The 26,142-nt window shown below is 58.2% G+C and overlaps 2 protein-coding genes across 3 annotated transcripts in view; one reads left to right on the top strand and one right to left on the bottom strand.

Annotated features, from left to right (window-relative positions):
- Positions 1-1,412: 1,412 nt before the first annotated feature.
- On the top strand, positions 1,413-25,056 carry MYH7B (myosin heavy chain 7B). The gene is made up of 41 exons (XM_054573846.1): positions 1,413-1,449; positions 1,705-1,869; positions 3,154-3,260; positions 3,431-3,574; positions 4,026-4,182; positions 4,499-4,526; positions 5,878-5,974; positions 8,333-8,443; positions 8,568-8,631; positions 9,593-9,691; positions 10,329-10,432; positions 10,569-10,707; positions 10,976-11,094; positions 11,187-11,336; positions 11,517-11,687; positions 12,833-13,012; positions 13,104-13,236; positions 13,325-13,401; positions 13,810-13,897; positions 14,075-14,192; positions 15,820-15,943; positions 16,052-16,188; positions 16,965-17,220; positions 18,165-18,407; positions 18,879-19,055; positions 19,161-19,306; positions 19,638-19,728; positions 19,805-20,194; positions 20,830-20,956; positions 21,045-21,163; positions 21,255-21,451; positions 21,597-21,946; positions 22,101-22,225; positions 22,346-22,461; positions 22,954-23,350; positions 23,425-23,550; positions 23,648-23,818; positions 23,903-24,007; positions 24,091-24,186; positions 24,652-24,789; positions 24,880-25,056. Exons 2-41 carry the CDS (start codon positions 1,779-1,781, stop codon positions 24,889-24,891), a joined length of 5,820 nt encoding a protein of 1,939 aa, XP_054429821.1. The 5' UTR covers positions 1,413-1,449; positions 1,705-1,778; the 3' UTR covers positions 24,892-25,056.
- The window catches only part of TRPC4AP (transient receptor potential cation channel subfamily C member 4 associated protein), a 74,391-nt gene continuing 73,298 nt past the window's right edge, over positions 25,050-26,142 (bottom strand). For both annotated transcript variants that reach the window (XM_054573847.1, XM_054573848.1), the window contains exon 19: positions 25,050-25,975. In XM_054573847.1, coding sequence (XP_054429822.1) covers positions 25,838-25,975 — 138 coding nt within the window. In that variant the 3' untranslated portion in view covers positions 25,050-25,837. The remainder of the gene's footprint in view (positions 25,976-26,142) is intronic.

Below are 26,142 nucleotides of genomic sequence, written 5' to 3'. Positions count from 1 at the left end.
TCCATAACGTGGGGAAATGCCTATAAGATGAATTCCTAAAAGGGCCTGGGCATTTGTGATTTTGATGGATATGGCCAAATATGGCACGTATTTATAACGCAGTTTTTGTGTAATATACATACAGTAAAGTCCATCCTAAGCATACATGCAGCTCAATTAGTTTTACAGAAAGAACACACGTGTGTAACCATCGCTCAGCTCAGCACAGAGAGCGCTCCCTGTGTTCCAGAGGCTGCTCTTGTGTCCCTGCTGCCACTACCCTTCCTCCAAGGACCACTCTTCCATTTTTATCATCGTATGTTAATTTTGCCTGTTTTAAACTATATGTGGTTGTAAATGTATCTTTGACGTTATTCCTATGTATTTTATGGAGTACAGATACATCTGTGTATTCGGAACTGGTAGCCCATTCACATAGAGGGCTTCTCTGTGCGAGCTCAGCCTGATACCTGCTTGTAACCCTGGCTCTGGGCCTCTGCAGCTCTAGATGCGCAGTGACTAAGGCTCCTGGATCCTTTGATTCTCCGACTCTAAAATTCTGTGGCGTCACCACGGCCTGAATGGGATGATGGACAGGACAGCCTGGAAGTGCCCTGACACATTCCACAGCCCATATTGGGCTGACTGAGTGTCAGCACCCCCAACCCCTGTTGAAAGTGGGGTGCAGGATGGGGCTAAGAGTGGGAAGTTGGCTTTCTGTGAATCTTGAATGTTAGAGTAGGAAGAGGCTTCTAATTGGTCTAATTTCCTCGATTTGCTTCCTTTTCTGCCAAAGCATTCCTTCATGTCTATGGTCTCAGGTCTGGTTTTCTTTATGTGCTAATTTCCCCAGAGGATTCCAGAGAGATAGGGATAGAGGCTGAGTGAAAGAGACAGCATCCAGGTGCTTGGAGAGAGGTCTCTCTCTCTCTCTCTCTCTCTGCTTCTCTTTTTGACCTGGTTTCTGACACTGCTTATCTGTGAAATTTGGCTAGTGCCTTCCTTGCTCTGGGCCTCAGTTTCCCTGGACGTATAAAGAGAGTTGGACTAAAGAATCCCAGAGGGCATTGTATGGTTCCCCTCTCTGAGTCTCCTCGCTCTCCATTCTGGGGTGGTGGGTCTTCTTCTGGGTGTATCACACTCCCTGTGACTCAGTTTCTCTCCCCCAGCTCCTCAGTGTTCCCCGGTCTCTCACGGCGTTGTCCCCGCCAGTGTCGGTCTCTGAGTCCCCGGCTCCCTGTCTCTCAGTGGAGTGTCTCTTCAGCCTTTGTGCTCCACTGACAATGGGAGGTAAAAATAGCCCAGGGGCTGTGCTGGTGGAGATAAAAGGGAATTTGACTTTTGTGTCCTGTGGCCAGGCTGGGGGGGCTGTGACACGTGGAGATTGCTGACATAGCTCTCCTCCTCACTGACCTTGACGGCGGCAATAAAAGGGGTAGCCCAGCTTTCAGCCCTCACCGTGGTGCTGAGGTGGGTGATCAGGGCTGGGGCTGGAGCTAAAGGGAGGACAGGTGGGCCTCGGGGTGAGGGTGCCTATGGGTTGGTCCGAGCCTCTCCATGTCTGTGGGAGAGGATGCTCTGCTGTTTGAGAGTGTCTGTGTGTGTGTTGGGGGCTCACCAGGGAGGCTGAGGCGGGGAGCCCCAGGGGATCACCCAGGATTGTTGGATCACGCCCCAGTTTGGGGCCCCTGGTCCCTCAGTTCCTCCTTCACTGCCATCTTCCAGTGCCTGCTGCCTTGGACCGCCTTAAACCTCCGAGATTCTTAGTCCCTCATCCTCCGCGTCTCAGTGCTACCACCATGATGGATGTGAGTGAACTCGGGGAGTCCGCCCGTTACCTCCGCCAGGGCTACCAGGAGATGATGAAGGTGCACACCGTGCCGTGGGATGGTGAGTGAAGGCAGAGGGCACAGCCGCAGAGAAGCCTTTATGGACACAGAGCAGGAGTGGGGAGGGTGGCACTGAGCTCAGGGGAGCGCACACTGTGGCCTGACAGCTTTAGCTCTGGACCTTCCCCTCAGAGTCTGGCGTCCTGAGGCTAAGTTCTGTGTTCATCACTGTTTGTGGGCAAGCCTCGGTTTGCTCCTCTGTAAAATGGGACAGTATCACCTGCATCCCGGAGCTGCAGTCTGTGCTAGAGCCTGAGACCTCTGAGGTGAGAGCGATTGGTATGGGTGCAGGCTGCTTCCACGTGTCCAAAAAACCTGTGCTGGAGTTATTTTTAGTGCTTTCCATAGAGCCAAAGCCTCTGTTTACTAGGGACAGGAATGAAGACTACTATTTATGACCTGGTTTGTTCATAGGACAATAATAACAATAGGCAATGTGTATCAAGCGCTTATTGAGTGCCAGGCCCAGCGCATATGACCTTCCACACATGATTACAACAACCTGGGGAGGTGGGGACCAGGGCCGGGGGCAGCTTCATGGGCGTGCCATCTCTGCATTTGCAAAGGGCACTACCCTCAGAAGGGCCTCAGGTTTGATTTCTCACGCTATCACCATCTTGAAAATTTTAATAATTTTTTTAAACAGGGATGTATGCTTGAACATGAGGGCCTGCAAATTATGTAGCTGGTCCTGACTAAAACATTTGGCTAGTAAGTGGCAGGACAGGGAACAGAACCCAGTGGTGTGCAGCCTGAGTGCCTGCCTTTAACCGCCATGGAACATGGGCTCCCTGAAGCTCTGGGGCCAGCTGGCCAGGCAGGAAGGTACGCAAGACAAAGTTAGGAGACCTGGGTTTGAGTCTTTAGTGAAATGAAAGAGGTAGAATCCCCCAGAGAACTATGTGCCTGACATTAAGGGCTTCTCCATTTGGGACCTCAGATACCCATAATATTTTGCCTTTGAGGGAACAAGCCCAGAGAGAATGAGGGGTTTTCCTGAGGTCACAGGGCACATACGGCAGAAGCAGGAATTGGAACCCAAGAGCGTGATCAGGGCAGTGAAGGACTGTTACCCCAGTCAGGGAGTCCCCTGAGAAGATGTTCAGCGACCCTGCCAGGAGCCTGAGTCTGGAAGGATCTACTCTGGGTATTCCTGCGCCCTGACAGAGGGGATGCTGGGAGGGGCCCAGCTCTGTGGACATGGTTTGGGAGCCCCAGCTGGGCCCCCAGCCCCCGGGTGTGCCTTGGCTGCTCTCAAAGCCCCAGTGCTCTCCCCTCAACCCAGGGAAGAAGCGAGTCTGGGTACCTGATGAGCAGGATGCCTATGTGGAGGCGGAGGTCAAGTCGGAGGCTACTGGGGGCAGAGTCAGCGTGGAGACCAAAGACCAGAAGGTTTGGCTGCCCCTTTTCCCTGTGTTAGCTCCTCTACTCCAGAACCCCGGGCATGCAGCACCTGGCCAGCGCGCTGTGTATGAAAGGGGGCCTGGGAGCTTATAGGGGTGAGAGGCAGAGGTTAGTGGATGGCTGCCTGCCTCCGCTCCACAATACGGCCTCCCTGGCAGGTGCTGATGGTACGGGAATCAGAGCTGCAGCCTATGAACCCTCCCCGCTTCGACTTGCTGGAGGACATGGCCATGATGACACACCTCAACGAGGCCTCAGTGCTGCACAACCTGCGCCAGCGTTATGCTCGCTGGATGATCTACGTGAGCCAGGAGTCGGGGAGGGGCATGGGCGGGGCGGGGCTATGTATGGTTGGGGCGGGGTCGTTGCAGCAGGGGCGGGACTAGACGCCCAGCTCAGGCGCCGTTGCGGACTGGGTTATGGAGAAGGGGAGGCGCTGTGGGCAGTAAGGGGCGGGGCTGGAGGGGGTTATGGGGACGTCAGGGGGCTGTAGAGTAGGGGCTGAAGTTTTAGTTCTAGGAGTATAGGGGCGGAACTTTGGCCTGTGGGAGAGGCTAGAGGCTCTGCAACAGGGGCTTTGGAGATGGGGACCTGGGCTGAGGGTTGGGTTGGGGCTAGGGCAGTCACAGAGGGTATCACGGGGCACAGTTAAGTGACTCCTTGGGGACTAATGCAAAGGTCATGGTTTTGTGAGAGCTGGGGCCTGGTAGAGGGAACAGCCTCCAACAACCCATCTATACACTTTCTCCTCAGACCTACTCAGGCCTCTTCTGCGTCACCATCAACCCCTATAAATGGCTCCCTGTCTACACGCCCTCAGTGGTGGCCGCTTACAAGGGAAAGCGCCGCTCAGAGACCCCGCCCCACATATATGCAGTGGCAGATAACGCCTACAATGATATGCTGCGAAGTAAGAGCTGCCTGGACCACTCCTCTTCCTCTCCCCATCCAAGACCCCCACCCCAGCCCCAGGGAAGCCTCTGTAAAGGACCCCATTCCTCCATTTGCATTGCCTTCCTTTTGATGGTGGCAGACACCCTAGTGGAGCCATTCTGTTTTGCCACGTGGGAGCTGGCTGGCGGCCTGGAAGGGTCCCATCTGGTCCTTCCCATTTCTGGCTCTGGTTGGTGGAGGGACTTTTCCAGTGCCATGGATACCCAGCATGTACCACCCATGGCTGGTCCCTCACCTTGGCTAACTTCTGTATCTCCTTCCCATTCCTACAGACCGAGAAAACCAATCCATGCTGATCACGTAAGTGTGGGGCTCTGGGGACAGGGTGGGGAATGCTGGCCCTCTGGCGGGAACCGAGTGGAACTAAATCATTTCCCAGGGTTGTTTCTAAAGTCCTTCGCCCCGGCCAGTGTGGCTCGGTTGGAGTGTCATCCCATAGCTGAAAAGTTGTGGGTTTGACTCCTGGCTGGGGCACGTACCTAGGTTGTGAGTTTGGTCGTATCCTGGCACACATGACCCAGAGTCCGGGCGTGAATGGGAGGCAACCAGTTGATGCTTTTCTATCTCATTAATGCCTCTCTCCCTCTTCTCTCCCTTTCTCTCTCTCTCTCTAAAAAGCAATGAAAAAATATCTTTGGGTGAGGATAAGAAAAAAAAATTAAATAAACTAAATGCTTAGGGCTGGACTTTTACCACTTGGTGCCAGTGTCCCAGCTGAAGCTAAATTAGAGCATGTTCTCTGCCCCTGTCCTGGGCAGATGTGTTATGGATGGTAAGCAGGGAGGAGACACCTGCGCACCAGAGTGATCACCAGCGCTGATACCCCCTCTCGCCAGGGCCTGGGATCTCCTCCCACACTGATCTTTTGGGAGTTCTGATTCTGGTTCAAGGGGGACGGAGGGACTTCTTTCCCTTTTCCTTGGTACTGTCTCCTTATCTCTGGGTCTTATTTCTGATCCTTTGTTTGCCTCCATGGGGAGGTGGTAGAATTCTAACATGCCAGGCTCATGTCCAGCCAAGCCAATATGAACATTGTTTGTGTGGAGTGTGTGTGTACATGCAGCCTAGTGGTTAAGAGCAAGGTCTTTGAAACCAGAAAGACCTGGGTTCAAGTTCTATGGTCACTTCCTCCTACTGGTGCCCTTAGGCCTCTGAGTCTCATCAGTGAAATCAGAGCAATCCTATCCACCTGCCCTGCAGAGCCGTAAGGAGTCAGCAAGTTAATGTACATGCCTGACACACAGCAGGGACAATCACATAACCTCCCTGAGCCCATTTTCTTATCCATAAAATGGAGGTGGTAATGGCGCCTGCCTTACAGGGTTTCCAAGGCCTAAATGAGCCAATATAGGTAAAGCAGTTGGCTCAGCGCCTGGCACAAAGTTTGTGCTCAGTAAACAGTAGCATTATGTGTATTCTCATCTCATCTCATCTCACGACCGGGATGATCTACACTGGCTTGCTTTGTAAACTACTCAGCACTTCTGAGGGCTGATGTATTTGGGGGCGGGGTTTTGAGTTGGGGGTCCTAAACTTGGGAGCTGGGTTAGGGGAGGACAGAGGGGCCCTGTTTGTGGGGTGGGGCACTGGGGGATGGGAGGAATTAGAGTGGCCAGATGGGCATTGGTGATTTATGTTTGTGTCGTCCAAGCGGAGAGTCGGGGGCCGGTAAGACGGTTAACACCAAGCGGGTCATTCAGTACTTTGCCATCGTCGCTGCCCTGGGAGACGGGCCGGGCAAGAAGGCCGTAAGACTCGCCCGCTTGGGCGCTGCTCGCCACTGCTTCTCACTGTTTTTCTTTTTCTTTCTTTCTCCTCCTTTTTTTTTTCTTTTCTTTTTTTTTTCTTCTTAAGTTGATTCCGCAGAGCTTCCAGCCCTGCCTGAGCCTTCCACCCTGGTGGGGGACTCTGGCCTGAGCAAGGCTTGACCAGAGAGGCTATGGCCGTCCCTGCCACGCTGTGTGACCCAGTCCCAGTCCGGATTCAGTGTGCCCATCTGTACCAGAGAGGGGTGGGACCGCATGGCTGTTCCTAAACTTTTTATTTAGTTTTTCCCTCCCATTATGACCTTCATATTTTGAAAGTTTACCAAATAGACCGCTTTTTGTTAAGCAGTGATTGTTTTCTTGGTTTTCATGCACCAAAGACCTGTTGTCAGTCAAACGAGCAGCCCTGTGTGGAGTTTAGCCAGAGCCAAAGGCACTTGGCATTCCCAAAAGCCAGGGTAGGAGGCAGTTTTGTACTCTGTGGTTTCTGTTTGGTTTTTGAAAATTTCTGAAATAATGGGGGGACCACTGTATTTTGTCTTGTTTTGTTTTTTATTTTTATTTTTTTGTTTTTGAGGTACAATATTCATTCCTATACCCCAGTCCGGGGGCTCAGATTTCTGTATGCTCCCTCCCCGTACCCAGCTCCCAAATGGGCTGCCTTTTCTTTCCAGAAGCCCAAGGGCTCCTCCCACACAGCCCCCACTCCTGGTCCTGTTGAGCCTTGCTTTATTCTGGGGCGTTTTTCTTTCTTCTGATTTTCTTTTCTTTTCTCTACTTTAAGTTTTGTTTTGTTTTTTTTTTCCCCTTTTTGCCTTTTCCTTTTTCCCCATTTGAATTTCTTGGTTTTTGATTTTTATTTCAGTTTTGTTTTTTTGTTGTTGTGGTGGTTGTTTTTGTTGTTTTGTTTTTTGCTGTTGATTTTTTGGTACTTTTTGCTCCTTCCTCTCCCTACCCCATTTTCCAAACTCCTAAAGTGTCTGTGAGGATGCTGCAGAAAGTTGGGGCTTGGTCTAGTAACAGGAATGGGGGGTAGGAAGAGGCTGGAGCTGGCAGGGCAGGGGCAGGGAGGCCCCTGGTCAGAAAGGGTCCCTCATCAGGTAGGGGCGGGGGTGGGGGATGCCTGGCCCACAGGGCCTATGGGTTCTAGAACTTAAAGGCCTTATCAACCTCCCCACTGCTTGGCCGCAAATTTGACTACACCTTCCAGAGAGAGGCCAGTTCCAAATCTTTGGCTGGAATCATATGGAGTGGAGCTCGGGGGGGTGGGCTCCTGCCTCTGTCCCCCCACCAGAATCTCTGGGGAATTATTTAAGTCTTAGGCCCCCTGGAGGTGAGTGAATAACCAAAGTCCCTTGGTAGCATTGCATCCGTCACTCTAGAATCCATTCTTCCCTCTTCCCCTTTCTTCCCAGGCCTCTAGGATCCAGGGTAGCCAAGAAAAGGGAAGGGAAATGGAGAGAAGACAGGGGTGAGGCTAGGAGAGGAAAGTAGTGGGGGGATCTCTCAATCCAGTAAGTCTCCTGAGGGGAGACAGATGTGGGTGTTGCGGAAGGAAGATGCCTGGGCTCAGTGCCTGCTCTGCCCCCCACTCACTCTGTGGCTTCGAACAGATTACTTCCCTGCATTGAGGCTTAGTTTCCTCATTTGCAAAGGAGGGCAATAGTAGGTACCTGGCAAGGCAAAGTGGCAGGGCCACTTTGAATAATAGTAGATGTAAAATTAATTGTGCAGAGAAGATGTGTCTAATCACAATCCAAAGGAGAAGTGTGGAGAAGGGCTATCACAGAGGGAGGTGAGGGCAAGAGGGTTCAGGCGAGAGATCTCCTCCAGCCATAGAGCATCAGGGAAGCCTTCCTGGAGGAGGGGGGCATTTGAACTGGGCTCTGAGGGAAGTAGCTTTTAGTCAGGAACTTCTAGGGCTTGGGGCAGGGGCTACCTCCTGGAGCGTGGGAAATAAAGGGATATAGAGACAGCTGGGGGAGGGGGAGGGCTGCCAGTGGGGGACTCCCTCCCCCAGACCCAGCCCCCTGCCATGCTCGCTCCTCCTTTCTAGCATTTCTCCTGTAACAGAATTGGGAGGGTGAGGCATGGGGAGTGGGGTTGGGGGCTAACGTTCACTGTCCTGCTAACTACTGCCACCCCTGGCCTGGTGAGACCTTACATACCTTAACATTGTCTTCCTTCTCCCCCCAGCAATTTCTGGCCACAAAGACTGGGGTAAGTATGGGGCCAGTGTGAGTGGGGCGGACAGCACTTGCAAGGTCCTGGGGACCCTGTCCTTCTCCTCCCAACCACAGCCTGTCTGGGATGGGCTAATCTGGGGTCCCTGTCAGTGAGCACCTCTCACCCCGCCAGGGCACCCTCGAGGATCAAATCATTGAGGCTAACCCTGCTATGGAGGCTTTTGGCAATGCCAAGACCCTGCGGAATGACAACTCGTCCCGCTTTGTGAGTGGCCACAGTGGGAGAGGTGGGTGGTGGAGCGGGATCGGCAGCGGGGAGCCTTCGGCAGCTAGGGCAGCACTGGCCGGGCCCTCCCGCCCCCGGACTGAGCCTGCGCCTCTGCCCACAGGGCAAGTTCATCCGCATCCACTTTGGACCCTCTGGGAAGCTGGCCTCTGCGGATATTGACAGCTGTGAGTCTGCGCGGGCGGGGGCGGGGGCAGGCCTAGGTCTGAGTGTTTCTGCTCTGACTGAGCGTCCATCACGTCTGGGGGCTCCTGCCCGTTTCAGGCACTTCTCTCCGTCCCCTGGCCACTGGCCAGCTCAGGCCGCCTCACCTCACCTGCAACACGCCACCAGTCTCTGCGTGGTCTTCCAGCCAGAGTGAACTTTCCATGGATGCTAATCTGACCACATTGTATTCATGCTTAGAAATCTTTTCTAGATCCTGTCATCTTATGATAGAGACCCAAACCCTTATTTGGCTAGTTAGGCCGTTGATGACTGGGCCCTTACACCACCCCAGTCTTTTCACTGGCCCCGGTAGGGTGGGCCTGTGCCCCTCCTGCCCCAGCCTCCTCTCTGCACAGCGAGTCCCCATCCTCCCTGTCAGCCCCTCCAAATGCGTCTGTGGTTGTTGCCCATCGCATCTCGCCCCACCCAGCAGCATGGACGCCAGGTGCCCAGGCCCCGTGCACAGAGGGGCCCCCACAGTGACCGCTCCCCACCTTGGGCGTCACGCCGGGTCCTGATGGATAAGCACAGACATGTGGTGATGGCCAGCGGACATTGTAACCCCTGCCCCGGCCGACCATGTGCAGACACACCAGCCTGCTCTGGAGGAAGGGAATGTGGCCATGGATGAAGGAATGAAAGCATAGATGAAAGAATGGGGAAATGAACCCCCCAACGGACACCCACCTTCACGCCCCCAGACAGTTACACACGGGTGTACAGACGGACACGTACACATTCCCACATTATGTCGTGCACAGATGGAGAGACTCCCTTAGTACCTGCTGATGTGGGCAGACGGCGCCGCGACACACTCCCCTGCCCCTCCCTGACACCTCTGCCTGCCCCTCCAGCCCCCCTGGGGCGGCCTGCTCTGGGAGGGGTGCACGGGGTGGCAGGCCGATGTCTCCCTCTTCCCAGATCTCCTGGAGAAGTCGCGGGTGATCTTCCAGCTGCCTGGAGAACGTGGCTACCACGTCTACTACCAGATCCTCTCAGGGAAGAAGCCAGAGCTGCAGGGTGAGGGCCGGGGACGGACAGGGTGGGAGGCAGAGCACACAGGGCTGGGCAGGAGTTGGGGCTGCCGGGTCCCCCGCAGACCAGGCCCTGGATGTCTGCTTCTTCACTCTTCTGGGGTCTCTGACATCCTGCCTTTCCTCTGAGCCCCTTCTGTTCCCTCTCCCTTTCCGCAGACTCCTGGTTATTGCTGAGCCCTCTCTTCCTGCAGGGAGCTGGCTCTGTGGTGCCACAGCCCTTGCAAAGTTGCCCTTCCTGCTGCCCTGAGACTAGAGAGGCCCCACCCACCACCAAGGAAGGACCAATGGCTTTGTCTAGGCCGAGCTCCCTCTCTTGCAAGCCCCTTGAGGGCAGAGTCTGGTCCTTGCTGTGCCTCAGCACCGGGTCTGGGCCAGAAGGGTGGCCATGAACAGTGGTGGAGGGACGCATGAGATGTAGGGACAGGGGCTCCTTCCTCAGAGAACCACAAAGAAAGAGACGCCGTGGGCATGGGGGTGGGATGAAAAACAGAGTACGCAAAGTCCTGGGAGGGCCCTTGACTCCTGTGGGGCTGAACACCAGGACCAGCGCGCTGGGACGGGGGCGGAGGATGGCCAGGTGAGCCCAGCCGGACCCACCTCCTCTGCTCCCTGTCCCCCAGACATGCTGCTTCTGTCTATGAACCCCTATGACTACCATTTCTGCAGTCAGGGCGTCATCACCGTGGACAATATGGATGATGGGGAGGAGCTCATGGCCACGGACGTACGTGCTGGGTGGGGGCAGAGCGGGGCGCCTGCTGCATCGGGCTGCGTGAGGCAGGGAGCAGCCTGAGTGCCCTTCGCTTGGCGGGACCCTGGAGGAGCCCAGACGTCTCTGATGCCGCTGTCCCACCCCACAGCACGCCATGGACATCCTGGGCTTCAGCGTGGACGAGAAGTGCGCCTGCTATAAGATCGTGGGTGCCCTCCTGCACTTCGGCAACATGAAGTTCAAGCAGAAGCAGCGGGAGGAGCAGGCTGAGGCCGACGGCACAGAGAGTGAGGGGCTCTGGCCCTGACCCCAATGTCCTGCCGTGACCAGTAACCCTAACCCTTGTCCAGTCTTTGCCCTCAGTCTTAGCTGGTTCTGATCGTAACCCCTGACTTCTCAGCTCCAGACCCTCTCCTTCCTAAGCTGTACAATTTGCTGGCCCTGAACTGGGCCCCTCCCAACCTCCCTCTCCTAATGCCAGGCTGAGGCCAGTTGAGCCCCGGGTGCTTGAATTCTTGGCTTCCTCCTGCTCATCCCACCCGTGTGACCTGCCAGGTGCTGACAAGGCTGCCTACCTGATGGGAGTCAACAGCGGGGACCTCCTCAAAGGCCTCCTGCACCCCCGAGTGCGTGTGGGGAATGAGTATGTGACCAAGGGCCAGAGTGTGGAGCAGGTGAGCTGCTCGCGGGCCAGGGCCCCCCTGGGGACAGCTGGGGCAGGGTCCCCTCCTTGCCAGGTCCCAGCCCAGCGTCCCCACCCCTGCAGGTGGTGTTTGCTGTGGGGGCTCTGGCCAAGGCCACCTATGACCGGCTCTTCCGGTGGCTGGTGTCTCGGATCAACCAGACGCTAGACACGAAGCTGCCCCGGCAGTTCTTCATCGGGGTGCTGGATATCGCTGGCTTTGAGATCTTTGAAGTGAGAACAGGCCCTCCCCCCTAGCCCTGTGCTCCCTGGGGCAGAGGACCATATTGGGTGGGGACAGGAGCCCCGGGCTCCTGCCTGGGCCCAGGTGAACTCACGCACATCCCTGCTCCCGGGCCTCCCTGTCCCCCCACCTGCAAGGAGACGAGCTGAGCTGGACGCCTCCTTCTGCAGTTTAACAGCTTCGAGCAGCTCTGCATCAACTTCACCAACGAGAAGCTGCAGCAGTTCTTCAACCAGCACATGTTTGTGCTGGAGCAGGAGGAGTACAAGCGGGAGGGCATCGACTGGGTCTTCATCGACTTTGGCCTGGACCTGCAGCCCTGCATCGACCTCATTGAGAAGGTGAAGCCTGGGCGCAAGCTCGCTGCCGCGGGGGCGGGTGTGGGCGCAGTGGGCCAGCATGTGTGAGTGTGCGTGTGTGGTTGTGCACTGAAGTGAGCTTGTGTGTGTGTTTGGCTGTGACCAGGCCTCTATGCATGCCATGCATGGGAATGCGTGCATGCGTGTGATAGGTGTGCTGGACACTTGTGAAGGCATGTTGGAGAGTATGCGTGAGCAGTGCTGGAGTGTGAGTGTGCATCCCAGCGCTGGTGACAACAGCCCCTGAGGGTGGACAGTTCTGCAGTTTACAAGGCCTCGTTGCCACCACAATTTCACTGGACCCTCAGAACTGCCCTGGGAGCGGGAAGGAGTAGGATGTACGTGCTTATCTTTATTTGATTGTGAAATATTACATGTGTTCTCCTCCTTGTGTAAAGAATGGAAGAAAGAAAAATTTGAGGACAGGAGTAAAGGGGAAAAAAGTTTCCCCCAACCCTAACACAACCAGAGTCGTGGCAGTTTGGTTTGTTTCCTCAAGTCCTGCAACCCGGGCCTCAGTTCTCAGACAGACACACACCCACTTCTCCTCTTTTTCTCTGAAAATGTAATCTGAGCACTGAACATTGTTGCAGAAGGCACGATAGTGCATGTAGCAGAGGCTTTTCAGGCAATGCATTTCTAGAATCTCCTGTTGGACATTTATTTAGCTGGTTGACAGGTTGTTTTTATTTTTTTCTCTTAAAGCAGCACAAAGTATTCATTTCCTCATTTTGCAGGTTAGGAAACTGAGGCGTAGCAAGGTCTAAGGGCCCCACAGCTAGTAAGTGAGGGAAACACCATTGGAGCTCAGATTCTTTCTTTGTACCGTGTGTGAGTGCATGCGGGGTCACGGGGTGCGGGGGCGAGTGGGTGCCGAGGCGCCCGTTTGAGTTCGCACAGTTCTCTTAACCAAAGAGGATGAAGAGCTGCAAATTGTACAGAAGAGGGCTGGAGGCCAAGCTACAAATTTTCCTTTCTGTCTTAGAAGACAGGGCTCCTGGGTGCAGGTCCAGTCTCTGTCCCTCTGACTGGTGGCTGAGGTGGGGCTGTCTTGGAAGGCTCCCAGAGGGAGGGGCTCTGGATGGGCTGGTGCAATGGACACCTTTCTGGCTTGTTCCCTGTCCCAGCCGCTCGGCATCCTGTCCATCCTGGAGGAGGAGTGCATGTTCCCCAAGGCCTCAGACGCCAGCTTCCGGGCCAAGCTCTACGATAACCACGCAGGGAAGTCCCCCAATTTCCAGCAGCCAAGGCCTGACAAGAAGCGCAAATACCAGGCCCACTTCGAGGTGGTCCACTACGCGGGTGTGGTAGGTACCTGTTGGAAGCCCAGTGCTTTACCATTCTCCTCCCTTCTCCGGTTTCTCTGCTTTGGCTCAGCGCCCGTCTGGTCTCTGCCAGGTGCCTTACAGCATTGTGGGCTGGCTGGAGAAAAACAAGGATCCACTGAATGAGACAGTGGTCCCCATCTTCCAAAAGTCTCAGAACAAGCTCTTGGCCACCCTCTACGAGAACTATGCAGGCTCCTGCTCCAGTGAGTGCCAAGGGACTAGACTGCCTCTTTGTAGGGGACTCACAGAATGCAACGTCACTGGAGTGATTGGTCCTTGTGTCTCCCATAGCCGAACCTCCAAAGTCAGGCGTGAAAGAGAAGCGTAAAAAGGCAGCATCGTTCCAGACCGTGTCCCAGGTGCACAAGGTGAGGCCCAGCCTGGCCCCTGAGCAGGCCTTACCCTGCCGCCGCCAGCCTGGTCCTCGCTTCCCGCTCTGTCCCCTGCATCCTGGGCGGGCGGCCGTTAAGACTTGCAGTGATGTTTAACTCCTCTCCACGTGAACATCACAGCAAGTCTGTGCTGCTTCCCGTCCCCACGCTGCCTGGGCAGGGTTTGGGGGGAGGGGGTGGGGGTCTGTGGGGGTTTAGGTGCGGAAGTGAAGATCTTGGTGACAGGGACCCAGTCAAGCACAAGAGGGCAGGGGGCACTGGGACAGAGTGAAAGGACAGACACGTGGAGGCACGCTTGGGCGCCCGGCCCCAGTCCCTGGCGGGCTGATCCACTGCGGTTTCCAATTCTGCTTCTCTGCCCTGTGTGCCTTCTCTCCTCCCCAGGAGAACCTCAACAAGCTGATGACCAACCTGCGGGCCACACAGCCCCACTTTGTCCGATGCATTGTCCCCAATGAGAACAAGACCCCAGGTAGTCACCCTGGGGCCAGGTGGGTGGGTGGGGGGGAACACTGAAGGGAGGGGTCAGGGCAGACGAGAAGCAGGACCTTCCCTTTCTGCCCAGCCCCACGTATGGACTTTTGGTCTTTGAGGCATCAAGGTGTGTCCATGGACCTCTAACCTTTTCCTTTAACTCCCACCCGCCCAGGGGTCATGGATTCCTTCTTGGTGCTACACCAGCTGCGCTGCAACGGCGTTCTGGAGGGGATCCGGATCTGCCGCCAAGGATTCCCCAACAGGCTGCTCTACGCCGACTTCCGGCAGCGGTGGGCATCTTCCTGCCCCAGCCCGACTCCTCCCCAGCTTCCCCTACACAATCACCTTCCTCCTCCACCTCCCGCCCTGGTGGAGGCAGTGGCCTGCGGGGGCAGGAAGGGCACACATGTTAACGCCCAAGAGACAGGCCCCATCACTGAGGAGGATGCCATGGGATGGGACGGGAGGGGGCTGGGCAGGAGTCCCAGCGGGAAACGGTGGTGGCTGAGCCCTGGGGGCCGCTGATGGACGGGCAGAGGGTGGGGGGGGGAAACAGACAGCCAACAGCCTTGCTAATGAATCGGGTACAGAATAAGGAAGAAAAGGCAGGGGTGACTCCCAGGTGTTTGGCCTGAGCACCTGGGGAGCTGGTGGTACAGTTACTGAGATACCAAAACAGCGTTTTTGATTTGGGGGACCTGGGAGGATAGTGTATTGAGCTCTACTTTGCACTTGTCAAACTGTAAATGTCTCCAGCGTCTGTCCTAGAAGAAAAGTAATGGGTGAGACTGGATCATTAGTCTGGAGCTTGGGGGTGGGCAGAGCTGGAGGTAGATTTGGGAATTGAATGAAGGCTCATGTGGACAAGGCTGGGTACTCATGCCAGCACCTTGTGAGCTCCCTCCCCTGCCCTTTATCAGCTTGGTGTTGTCAGGCTACCAGCCTCTGAAGTCCCTCTCCTTCCAGAAGTAACTGGCCATGCACACTGGCCGTTACACATTTGTGTTTATACCAACACCACACACGGGTTCACTCACGTGTGCATGCACGCACACACACACGAGTCTGTGAGTTTGTTTTTTCATGTAACAGCATGTTTTGGAGATTGTTCTTTATCAACAGGGATAAGTCTATATCATCATCCTTCTTTTCAAATTTAGACTATTTTTTAGAGCAGTTTTAGGTTCATAGCAAAACTGAGTGGAAGGTACAGAAATTTCCCATTTTCTCCCGGTCCCGCATACACAGGCCTCCTCCATTATCAACACTGCCCACCGGAGCGGGCCTCTGGTTACCGCGGAGGAGCCTGCGCTGACTCATGGTCACCGCCCCAGCCTGCAGTGTACACGAGGGGCCTCCCTTGCTGCTGCGCGCTCTGTGGCTTTGGGCGAGTGTGTGTAGTGATACGCTGCATCGTGCTGCGAAATAGCCCAGAGCCTGGCGACCCCTGCTTTCTTTATCAGTCCCCTAGTGAGGGCGCTTTTGTGTTTCTGGGGTTTTGCCTTCACAGTGTGGCCACAGCCACGTGGCCTGCGCGCCCCCGACACATGTGTAAGGGTGTCCACTTGTTGGTTAGAATTTTCTCCCAAATTCTTTGTCAGTTTGAGATGTGCTATACCACATCACCTGCTCTCGTTTTTTTGCCTTCTTAAAAAATATTATAAAAGTGCTGCATGCCTTTTGTAAGAACAGCAGCCTCTTAAAGAACTTGACTACTGGATGCATTTAAACACAATGCGAGGTTTTTCAGCAGAACACGCCCAGTCCCCCAGTGACGTGGTGCCTCCCCCCCGCAGCTTGCTCAGTGTGTCCCCCTGGAGCTCAGCTCCAGTCTCGGGGAGGCCCTCCCCACACCAGCCTCCCCAGTCCTTGGCGCCCTGCCCAGCCCCCACCTACCAGCCTTCCCCGCTCTCCCAGGTACCGCATCCTGAACCCCAGTGCCATCCCTGATGACACCTTCATGGACAGCAGGAAGGCCACGGAGAAGCTACTGGGCTCCCTGGACATTGACCACACCCAGTACCAGTTTGGCCACACTAAGGTCAGGGCACACAGGCGCTAGGGCCGACCCCAGCTGTGGGTGGTCACACTGGACAGGGGACGGGCCGGTGGTTGGAAGTTACACCTGTCTCGCCGCCCCCACCCCCAGGTGTTCTTCAAGGCAGGGCTTCTGGGCATCCTGGAGGAGCTCCGTGACCAGCGTCTGGCCAAGGTTCTGACGTTGCTGCAGGCGCGGAGCCGGGGCCGCCTCATGCGCCTTGAGTACCAGCGCCTGCTTGGGGGCAGGTGTGTGTGGGGAGGGCATGGGGACGGGATTGTGTTGGGACCGGTGTCCCCCGGGTCACGGAATCACCAGGCTCTTCGAGCCCTGTCGTACTGCCCTGTGGGTCAGGACACCCCTGCGGCTAGATGGAAGTGTCTCCGACGGGGCAAGGGTCTGTTTTGTGCCCCTCAACCCCCCAGCTTCCATTTCCTCACCTCAAAAGCTGGGGTAAGAGCACCTGTCTCTGCATCCCAGAGCGTGGCCCAGAGTGGCTGTAATGACAACTAGTGTTTCCCAAGACTCTTAGGTGCCAGGGAAGAGAATTTATGTGCATTATCTTGTTTGAAGGACAGGGCGGTCCTAAGATGTAGGTGTTGTGACTGTCTCCTCTCAGCAGAGGGGGCCTCTGAGTCAGGGCCCTCCCGCCGCTGCTGGCTGGGGTGGGGGAGGCTGGGAGGCGGAGGTGGGCCCAGGCAGTCTGTTCCTGCAGCCTGGGGGCGTTACCACTCCTGTATCTTTAGAACGCCTGCCACAGCCCCTGGGACATTCAAGGCCCTAAGCCCGTCCCCAGAGGCATACCCATGTGGCCTTGGCCTGTCCCTCAATCTCACCTGTAAAGCACAGGTGTGAGGACCTCCTTGGGAGGGCGTTTGGGAAGAGAAAGTGACATCACACAGTGAAGAGTCTGGCCCAGGGGAGGTGCTCGGTGAACGTCAGGCCTGTTACTATGAAGGGAACAGCACGGAACCTGCTGGGCCCTGGTCACCGGTCACTGGTCACCTCTTACCGCCCTCCCCAGGGATGCCCTGTTCACCATCCAGTGGAACATCCGTGCCTTCAATGCTGTCAAGAATTGGTCATGGATGAAGCTCTTTTTCAAGATGAAGCCACTGCTGCGCTCGGCACAGGCCGAGGAGGAGCTGGCAGCCCTGCGGGCGGAGCTGCGGGGGCTGCGATCGGCGCTGGCCAGTGCGGAGGCCAAGCGACAGGAGCTGGAGGAGACGCAGGTCAGCGTCACCCAGGAAAAGAATGACCTGGCCCTGCAGCTGCAGGCGGTGAGTCGGGGAGGGGCAGGAGGAGGGGTTTCCTCAGTGGCCCGGTGCCCCCCGCACCCCCAGCGAACCCCAGGCTACTGCTCCAAGGAGATACACCAACCAGACCCCCAGCCGGGGCAGACCTGCCCCAGACCTGGCCCGGGCGCCCAGGCCTCATCCGGGCCCATCTTCCTACTCCAGAGGTGCCACAAGCTGAGGCTGTGGGCTCGTGTCCCTGCACAGCCACCTATGTTACCGGCCTCCGCAGCCACGGCTGGGCCTGTGGTCCATGCGTGGGGCGCGCCCGCCCCACACCACCTTCCCGAGGCCAGCTGGCCCGCTCTCCCCTCCCTGCCCGGCACCGCCCCTCGCTCCCTTCTCTGGTCAAGGGCCACAGGATTCCAGGTGGCAGGGAACAGAAATAACCAAGGGGTAGGGGCGAGGGACCACAGTCGCCCCAAGCCCACCGAGCCATTCTGTCCTTCAGCAAATACTGTGCGTCACCTGCATGCCAGGCAAGCTCCGGAGAGACATTGGTGGGAAGACGGGGGTGGGCCTGCGGCCCCAGAACTCGCCTGCGGGTGCGGGATACCGGCGGGCAGCAGGCGTGGTGAGGCGGTGAGGGGCGGTGACGCGGGAGAGCGCCTGAGCCGCCATGGCCGTGCCCTGCCCCCTCAGAAGGCCGTGGCCCAGCGCTGCTCTCCTGGAGCCCTCATTTGGGCCTCACTCTGGTCGCCCCGGCCGGTCTAATGTTTCCCTCTTGAAGGGGCCACTCCTGCCCTGCCACCCCTCCACCCAAGCCATCGCCCCACCAAAGTCCCTTCGGGGCCGAGAGCGGGTCCTAGGCGTTCCTGGGTCCCCAGAGCCCAGCTACGTCAAACCTGTGTGTGGACAGGCGCGTTCCTTCTCCACAGCCCGGCCGACAGCCCTGCCTTGACTCTGTCCCATCCCCGTGTCCCTTCCAGGAGCAGGACAACCTGGCGGATGCCGAGGAGCGCTGCCACTTGCTCATCAAGTCCAAGGTGCAGCTTGAGGCAAAGGTGAAGGAGCTGAGCGAGCGGCTGGAGGACGAGGAGGAGGTGAATGCCGACCTGGCCGCCCGCAGGCGCAAGCTGGAGGACGAGTGCGCGGAGCTCAAGAAGGACGTCGACGACCTGGAGCTGACGCTGGCCAAGGCCGAGAAGGAGAAGCAGGCCACTGAGAACAAGGTGGGGCCAGGCAGCCGCGAGTTCCTCTTCCGGCTCCACCCGGGCCCCTGCTCCACAGCCCTGGGCAGGTCACTTCTTCCCCGTGGGCCTGAGTTTCCTCATCTGCCAAATGGGGTTCATGCAGCCCTTACCTCGTTAGGGTGCGTGAGGACTCAGTGTGTAACTAGCCTTGGCTAGCACCCACCACAGGGCCTAGCATGCAGTAGGTGCTCAGCAAACGCTAGCGATTCTGGACTGCAAGCGCCTTGAGGGCAGGAACCCCACCTCCCCAGCTCTGCGTCCCCTGTGCCGCCTACCACTGAACCCTCTGAACAGCCCCGTGTGGTTCCCTCGGGGAGGATGGTGCTGTCATCCCCTAAGGGCAAAGAAATGAGGCTCAGAGCGAAGTGATTTGCTTGCTCACTGGAAGGGGTGGCTGCTCAGCCCAGAGAGTGGGAGGACAGCCCCATGGTGACCCTGGCCTGGGCACAGGTGAAGAACCTGACAGAGGAGATGACAGCGCTGGAGGAGTCGGTGGCGCGGCTGACCAAGGAGAAGAAGGCGCTGCAGGAGGCCCACCAGCAGGCCCTGGGCGACCTGCAGGCCGAGGAGGACCGTGTGAGCGCGCTGGCCAAGGCCAAGCTCCGGCTGGAGCAGCAGGTGGAAGACGTGAGTCGGGGCCGCAGCAGCGGGCTGTGTGGCGGTGCCGGGAAAGCCGGGTCAGTGACTGCTGGGCCCCGGGGCTGAGCGTGTCTGCTCCCCGCACCCCCACAGCTGGAGTGCTCCCTGGAGCAGGAGAAGAAGCTGCGCATGGACACAGAACGGGCCAAGCGCAAGCTCGAGGGTGACCTGAAGCTGACGCAGGAGTCGGTGACAGACGCTGCCCAGGACAAGCAGCAGCTGGAGGAGAAGCTCAAGAAGTAGGTGTGGGGTGGGGAGCAGACCAGACACCCGTCGCCACTTCTCATGCCCTCTGGACTCTAGTCTGTTCCACATGACAGCAGAGGTTGAACGTGGAGGGTGGAGAGGTGGGGGTTGCTAGGCGCCCGGGGCAGTGTCCTGCCCTCCCTGGACCAAGGGCCCTGGCCAGGCTCTGAGGCCAGGGCTGGAAAGGGAAGGCATGGGGAGGTCCACAGGGCTGCTTTGGGTGCAGAGCGCCTTGGGCAGAGGGTGCACCGCGAGGAAGCCAGGGGCCAGGCAGGTTGATGGAGACTAGGACCAGGGCAGGCTCTGCACCTCTGTGACCTCCAGGAAGGACTCGGAGTTGAGTCAGCTGAACCTGCGGGTGGAGGATGAGCAGCTCCTCGGGGCACAGCTGCAGAAGAAGATCAAGGAGCTGCAGGTGTGTGGGGTATGGGGTGGGTGGGGACCGGTGTCATAGGTCCAGGGAGGTGACAGCTGTCACCGACTGTCCTCAGGCTCGGGCAGAGGAGCTGGAAGAAGAGTTGGAGGCAGAGCGGGCAGCCCGGGCTCGTGTGGAGAAACAGCGGGCAGAGGCAGCCCGGGAGCTGGAGGAGCTGAGCGAGCGGCTGGAGGAGGCCGGCGGCGTGTCCTCAGGGCAGCGAGAGGGCTGCCGCAAGCGCGAGGCCGAGCTGGGGCGGCTGCGGCGGGAACTGGAGGAGGCGGCGTTGCGGCACGAGGCCACGGTGGCTGCCCTGCGGCGCAAGCAGGCAGAGAGCGCAGCAGAGCTGGGTGAGCAGGTGGACAGCCTGCAGCGGGTGCGGCAGAAGCTGGAAAAGGAAAAGAGTGAGCTCCGCATGGAAGTGGACGACCTGGGTGCCAGCGTGGAGACTTTGGCCCGTGGCAAGGTATCTGCCTCCTTCCTGATCCTGGCCTCTGATCCGCCTTCAGCATTCCCTCCTGACCCCTCGCTCTGATCCCGTAGCCATCCTGACTCTAGACCCATTCTGCCTCCGACAGCTGACCGCTGACTACCGCGTGCCAACGCCAGATCCTGACCCCTGACACTCACTAGTTCTGACCTCAAACCTTGACTCCAAAAATCAATGCCCTGAGTCACTTGTAATCCATCACCCAACTCTAAACTTCTGTGCCCTTGACCTGTGCACTCCGACCGAGTAACTGTCTCGACTGTTTCTGTCCTGAATCCCAGCACCCAACCTCGACTCTTGACCTTTATACCACCAAATCCTGACAGCTGGTCTCTGACCACCGTCCCTAGCTGACTTCAGACTCTAGTGTCCTAACTTCACCCTGACCCACTGGCCTTGAGGCTAGTCCAACCTTCTCTCCTCTGATGTCCATCTTTTAAGCCATAGCCCAGCAGTGGAATCTCTGACCCTGAACTTGGGGCACTGCTCTTAGATTCCTGAGCCCACGTTTAGCCTTCTAGTTCCCCACCCCAGGTCCCAATCTGATTGGCAGCTGTAGATCCTGCACCCTGATTCACAAACTTGTCCTGCCCCATGACCCTGGACCTCAGGCCAGTGCAGAGAAGCTGTGCCGGACCTATGAGGATCAGCTGAGTGAGGCCAAGATCAAGGTGGAGGAGCTGCAGCGGCAGCTGGCAGACGCGAGCACCCAGCGCGGACGGCTGCAAACCGAGAATGGTGAGGCCAGGGTCTCAGCCGGGCCACCCTGGGGTCTCAGTGCTGCCCCTTGTCCAGCTGACCTGCTGCCTCGCCCCTTGGGCTGCAGGGGAGCTGAGCCGCCTGCTTGAGGAGAAGGAATCTCTGATCAGCCAGCTGAGCCGTGGGAAGGCCTTGGCCACCCAGAGCCTGGAGGAACTACGGAGGCAGCTGGAAGAGGAGAACAAGGTGGGCTGGCCACTGGCTGCCACAGAGAGGGCAGTGTTGGGCATCAGGGCCACTGGCCCGGCCTGATGCTGAGTCACTGGGGTTCCTGCAGGCCAAGAGTGCGCTGGCCCACGCTGTGCAGGCTTTGCGGCACGACTGCGACCTCCTGCGGGAGCAGCACGAGGAGGAGTCCGAAGCCCAGGCTGAGCTGCAGCGGCTGCTGTCTAAGGCCAATGCTGAGGTGGCCCAGTGGAGGAGCAAGTATGAGGCAGACGCCATCCAAAGGACCGAGGAGCTGGAGGAGGCCAAGTGAGTGCCTTGCTGGCCAGAACATCACCACATATGGTGACACCTGAGCCTCTGAGTCCTGATGGGGAGAGGGGAGATGCAGGGGCCACGATTCTGCCAGCCTCGCTCTACTGCACATTCCATACCGTTTGCTCCTGTGGCCTAGAAAGAAACTGGCCCTGCGGCTACAGGAGGCAGAGGAAGGGGTAGAGGCCGCGAATGCCAAGTGCTCATCACTGGAGAAGGCCAAGCTGCGGCTGCAAACAGAGTCAGAGGACGTGACCCTGGAGCTGGAGCGGGCGACCTCAGCAGCGGCCGCGCTGGACAAGAAGCAGCGGCACTTGGAGCGGGCACTGGAGGAGCGGCGGCGGCAGGAGGAGGAGACGCAACGGGAGCTGGAGGCGGCCCAGAGGGAGGCCCGCAGCCTGGGCACTGAGCTCTTCCGGCTGCGGCACACACACGAGGAGGCTCTGGAGGCCCTGGAGACGCTCAGGCGGGAGAACAAGAATCTACAGGGTATGACCTACCCCAGGGTCAGAGAACTGCTCCAGGGTCATTGGGAGCACTTTGGAGTCACACAGGGTGCCCTAGTGGAGTCACCCTGGAATTAGGGGTGAATGATGTGACCTGGCTTGGACCATGAGCCATGAGTGCCCTGTCTACTCTGCAGAGGAGATCAGTGACCTCACAGACCATGTCAGCCTCAGTGGAAAGAGCATCCAGGAGCTGGAGAAAGCCAAGAAGGCACTGGAAGGGGAGAAGAGTGAGCTCCAGGCCGCACTGGAGGAGGCCGAGGTCAGGGGCTGGCCAAAGGGGTGGGCTGGGGTGGACACGGACCTACTGCTTCTCAGGCCTCCCTGCTCCCGTAAGCCATGCTCAGGGCCCTGGGCCCACACTGCCTACTCTGCACCTCAGGGGGCCCTAGAGTTGGAGGAGACCAAGACTCTTCGGATCCAGCTGGAGTTATCCCAGGTCAAGGCAGAGGTGGACCGGAAACTGGCAGAAAAAGACGAGGAGTGCACTAACCTGAGGTATGGGAGCCCTGGCCGTCCCTACCCACCACCATCCAGGGGTCCACCTGTGCGTCCCAGGGCTAACAGCCCTTCCCATCCCAGCCATCTAAGTGGGAGAAAAAGAGGAAAGCAGTGTTTGCTGAGCCCCTGCTGTGCGCAGACTGGCAGGGACACTAGTTTGCCCCTCCCACTCAACTTTCTCAGGTCAGGATAATTGCCCAGTCTGGAGGTGAACCCTGGGGAGCCTACGGGACTTGCCTGTAGGGGGAGAGCTGGAGTTCAGCCCACATCTGTCTGCTCCAGAGCATCCCCCTTGCCTGTGAACTTGCTTGATGGGGAACAGGAAGTCACAAGGGGCTTGAAATCAGGGAGGGACCAGGCACTTATTCCCCAAATGGGATGTCTCCAGTGCTCCTTGGGCGTTGTGTACGAGCAGGGATGGTGCTGTGCCTACCTGCTTTTTGGTGCCTACCTGCAAGACTCCCACTGCCTTCAATCTCCCTCCCGCAGGCGCAACCACCAGCGGGCAGTGGAGTCCCTGCAAGCCTCCCTGGATGCAGAGACACGCGCCCGCAATGAGGCGCTGCGGCTCAAGAAGAAGATGGAGGGTGACCTCAACGACCTGGAGCTGCAGCTGGGCCATGCCACCCGCCAGGCCACAGAGGCACAGGCAGCTATACGGCTGCTGCAGGCCCAACTCAAGGAGGAGCAGGCAGGACGGGACGAAGAGCAGCGGCTGTCGGCCGAGCTCCGGGAGCAAGCACAAGCCCTGGAGCGACGGGGCACGCTGCTCGCTACGGAGCTGGAGGAGCTGCGGGCTGCCCTGGAGCAGGGCGAGCGCAGCCGGCGGCTGGCGGAACAGGAGCTGCTGGAGGCCACTGAGCGCCTCAACCTCCTGCATTCGCAGGTGGGGACAGCGATTCACAGGGATGCGTAATGTGGCCACCTGCTGGCCGACTCTGAGGCTCTGCTTCCCTCCAGAACACAGGGCTCCTGAACCAGAAAAAGAAGCTAGAGGTGGATTTGGCCCAGCTGAGTGGAGAGGTGGAGGAGGCTGCCCAGGAGAGGCGGGAAGCTGAGGAGAAGGCCAAAAAGGCCATCACTGACGTGAGGCTGGGCCGAGGCGGTGGGCGGGAGTACAGAGCCCAAAGGGACTTCCACTGGGGCCAGTCACCTCCTGACCATTCCACCTCCTCCCCCACAGGCGGCCATGATGGCCGAGGAGCTGAAGAAGGAGCAGGATACGAGTGCACACCTGGAACGGATGAAGAAGACACTGGAACAGACAGTACGGGAGCTACAGGCACGGCTTGAGGAAGCAGAACAAGCTGCCCTCCGGGGTGGGAAGAAGCAGGTGCAGAAGCTGGAGGCCAAGGTGCGTGGCATGTCCCCATCCCCTGCACTGTGGGCAGCCCAAGGTCAGGCTTGGGTGCCAGGCTCACCCTATGGCCGCTCACAGGTGCGGGAGCTGGAGGCTGAGCTCGATGCTGAGCAGAAGAAGCACGCTGAGGCCCTCAAGGGGGTGCGGAAACACGAGCGCCGGGTCAAGGAGCTGGCGTACCAGGTGGGTGACTAGGTCCACCTTGGAAGGGGAGCCTGAGAGCTGGTCAGGTCCAGGCAAGACCAGAGTCCCCTGTACCTGTGCAGGCCGAGGAGGACAGGAAGAACCTGGCCCGCATGCAGGACCTTGTGGACAAGCTGCAGAGCAAGGTCAAGAGCTACAAGCGGCAGTTTGAGGAGGCGGTGAGTGCACTGGGTCTGGGTCCCGGGCAGGATGCCTGTGGCAACCCAACTTCAAGGCTAGCTCCAGCTGCCAGCCCCGCTCCACCTCTGCCCAGGGCTCCCCAGGGTTGGCACTGTGTGTAGGTGGGCTGCCTTCAGGGCAGTGGCCTAGCTCATGACCCACCTGTCCCAGTGGGAAGAGATGGTTCTTCACAGCTCTCACAGTAAGAGCTGAGAGCCAGCTGTCTCTGAATGGACCCAATGTACTTTCCCTTTCTGGTCCAGGTCTGGCACGTGGGCACCTCTGGAAGGAGCGTCTCAACCCCGTCCTTCCCGCTGTGGGTGCTGGGAGCGGGGAGCAGGGACATGGGGAGTGGTGGTGGGAGCAGAGTGGAACACCAAGAAAAGCCAGACCCCTTCTGCGACGGGGTGGGGTCTGCAGGGACCATGTTACCCAAGGGTGACCCAGCCTGCCTGCGCCCCCAGGAGCAGCAGGCCAACACTAACCTGGCCAAGTACCGCAAGGCCCAGCACGAGTTGGATGATGCAGAGGAGCGGGCAGACATGGCAGAAACCCAGGCCAACAAGCTGCGTGCACGGACCCGGGATGCCCTGGGCCACAAGGTAAGCGGTGGCCTGGGGCACTGCCCTGCCCCTGCACGGGGGGGGGCGGGGGCGGTGGAACAGCTCCCTCAGCCCCTCTTCTCCCCTCAGCACAAGGAGTGACTAGTACCTGGGTCCCTGGGCTCTGAAGAGAGACACCTGCTGAACCCTGAACAAACGCCACCTCTGCAGCTTCTGCTGGCTTCCTCCTCGTTCTTTGGGGCTCAGGAGAGAAGGGGAGCACATGGTCCCACAGACAAAAATCAGGTCCACATCAGTCATTTAAAATAAAGTTCTTTAATAGTCTCCATTTAATTGGTTTATTTGTTGTTAATAAATTGGCAACACAAGGAGGGGCCGAGGGTGTGCTCCCAGGCAGGCTCCCGTGTCTGGGCTCAGGCAGGAGACGCTGCCCTGGGGCAGGGGCTGGGGCAGGACACAGCCATCCCGCGCCCCCAGGAATTGAAGGAAAAGGTCCCCCACTTCTGGGGCACCCACTGGGATGAACACAGCGGCCAATGAGCAAACAGAACCAGAGGAGCTAAAGGAAAACGAGGGCGGGGCAGGTAGATGGGCAGGCTTGGGGGAAGGCAGCGCTCTCCGGTGTCCCCAACCCCTGCCCAGGGCTCAGAAGCCTTTGCCTGGGTCCAAAGGCCAGGGCAAGCTTGGCTCACAGACTGGGGGAAGGTGCCCGTATCTCCCTCCCCATCCCAGGACTGACGGCCAAGAGACCGGGCAGGAGCTCAACAGAGCTATTTTTAAAAGTCCCCTTGCCTCTAGCTGGGCCAGGGCCCCAAAGTTCTGAAGGAAGGGTGGGCGCAGCGCCCCTGTCCTTATCACAGGGTTCTTGAAGGAACTAAGGTTCCTCAATAACCTTGGGCCCTCAGACCCAGGGGCCAAGGGCTTCTAGACACTCCCTCCCACCAAGCCTGTACCTGAAGACCTGGGACAGGCAGAGAGCAGCAGGAAGGCAGGGGAGGGGCGGGGACGTGGCAGGGTGTGCGGCACGTATACCCACGGTCACCCACACTGGCCCTGACCCAGCAGCCTCCCAAGGCCTGGCCCAAGGTCACTCCTCAGTGAAGTCCCTGTCTATGTCCATGTAGGGTTCCTCAATGTAGCTGACAAGGGCAGAGGGCGACTGGCGGTCTGGGTTCAACAGGATGGACACGGTCTCTTTCCAGTATGAGAAGCTGATGCAGGAGCTCTGGGCAAAGAGACAGGAGCTGGGGGGCGGGCGCTTGGAGGACCCAGGTCGAGCCTGGCACCCCATGGTGGGGGAGGGGACGGGACAGGGTAAGAGGACAAAGAGCTGCCCGCCCCATCGTCCAGGCAGGGACCACACCCCGACACCACTCTGAGGAGCCCTGGGTC

This window comes from Pteronotus mesoamericanus, unplaced genomic scaffold, assembly GCF_021234165.1.
Source record: "Pteronotus mesoamericanus isolate MK-2021 breed Mesoamerican mustached bat unplaced genomic scaffold, CSHL_Meso_final contig_25, whole genome shotgun sequence".
NCBI lineage: Eukaryota > Metazoa > Chordata > Mammalia > Chiroptera > Mormoopidae > Pteronotus > Pteronotus mesoamericanus.
This window is presented reverse-complemented; position numbering and strand designations above follow the sequence as displayed.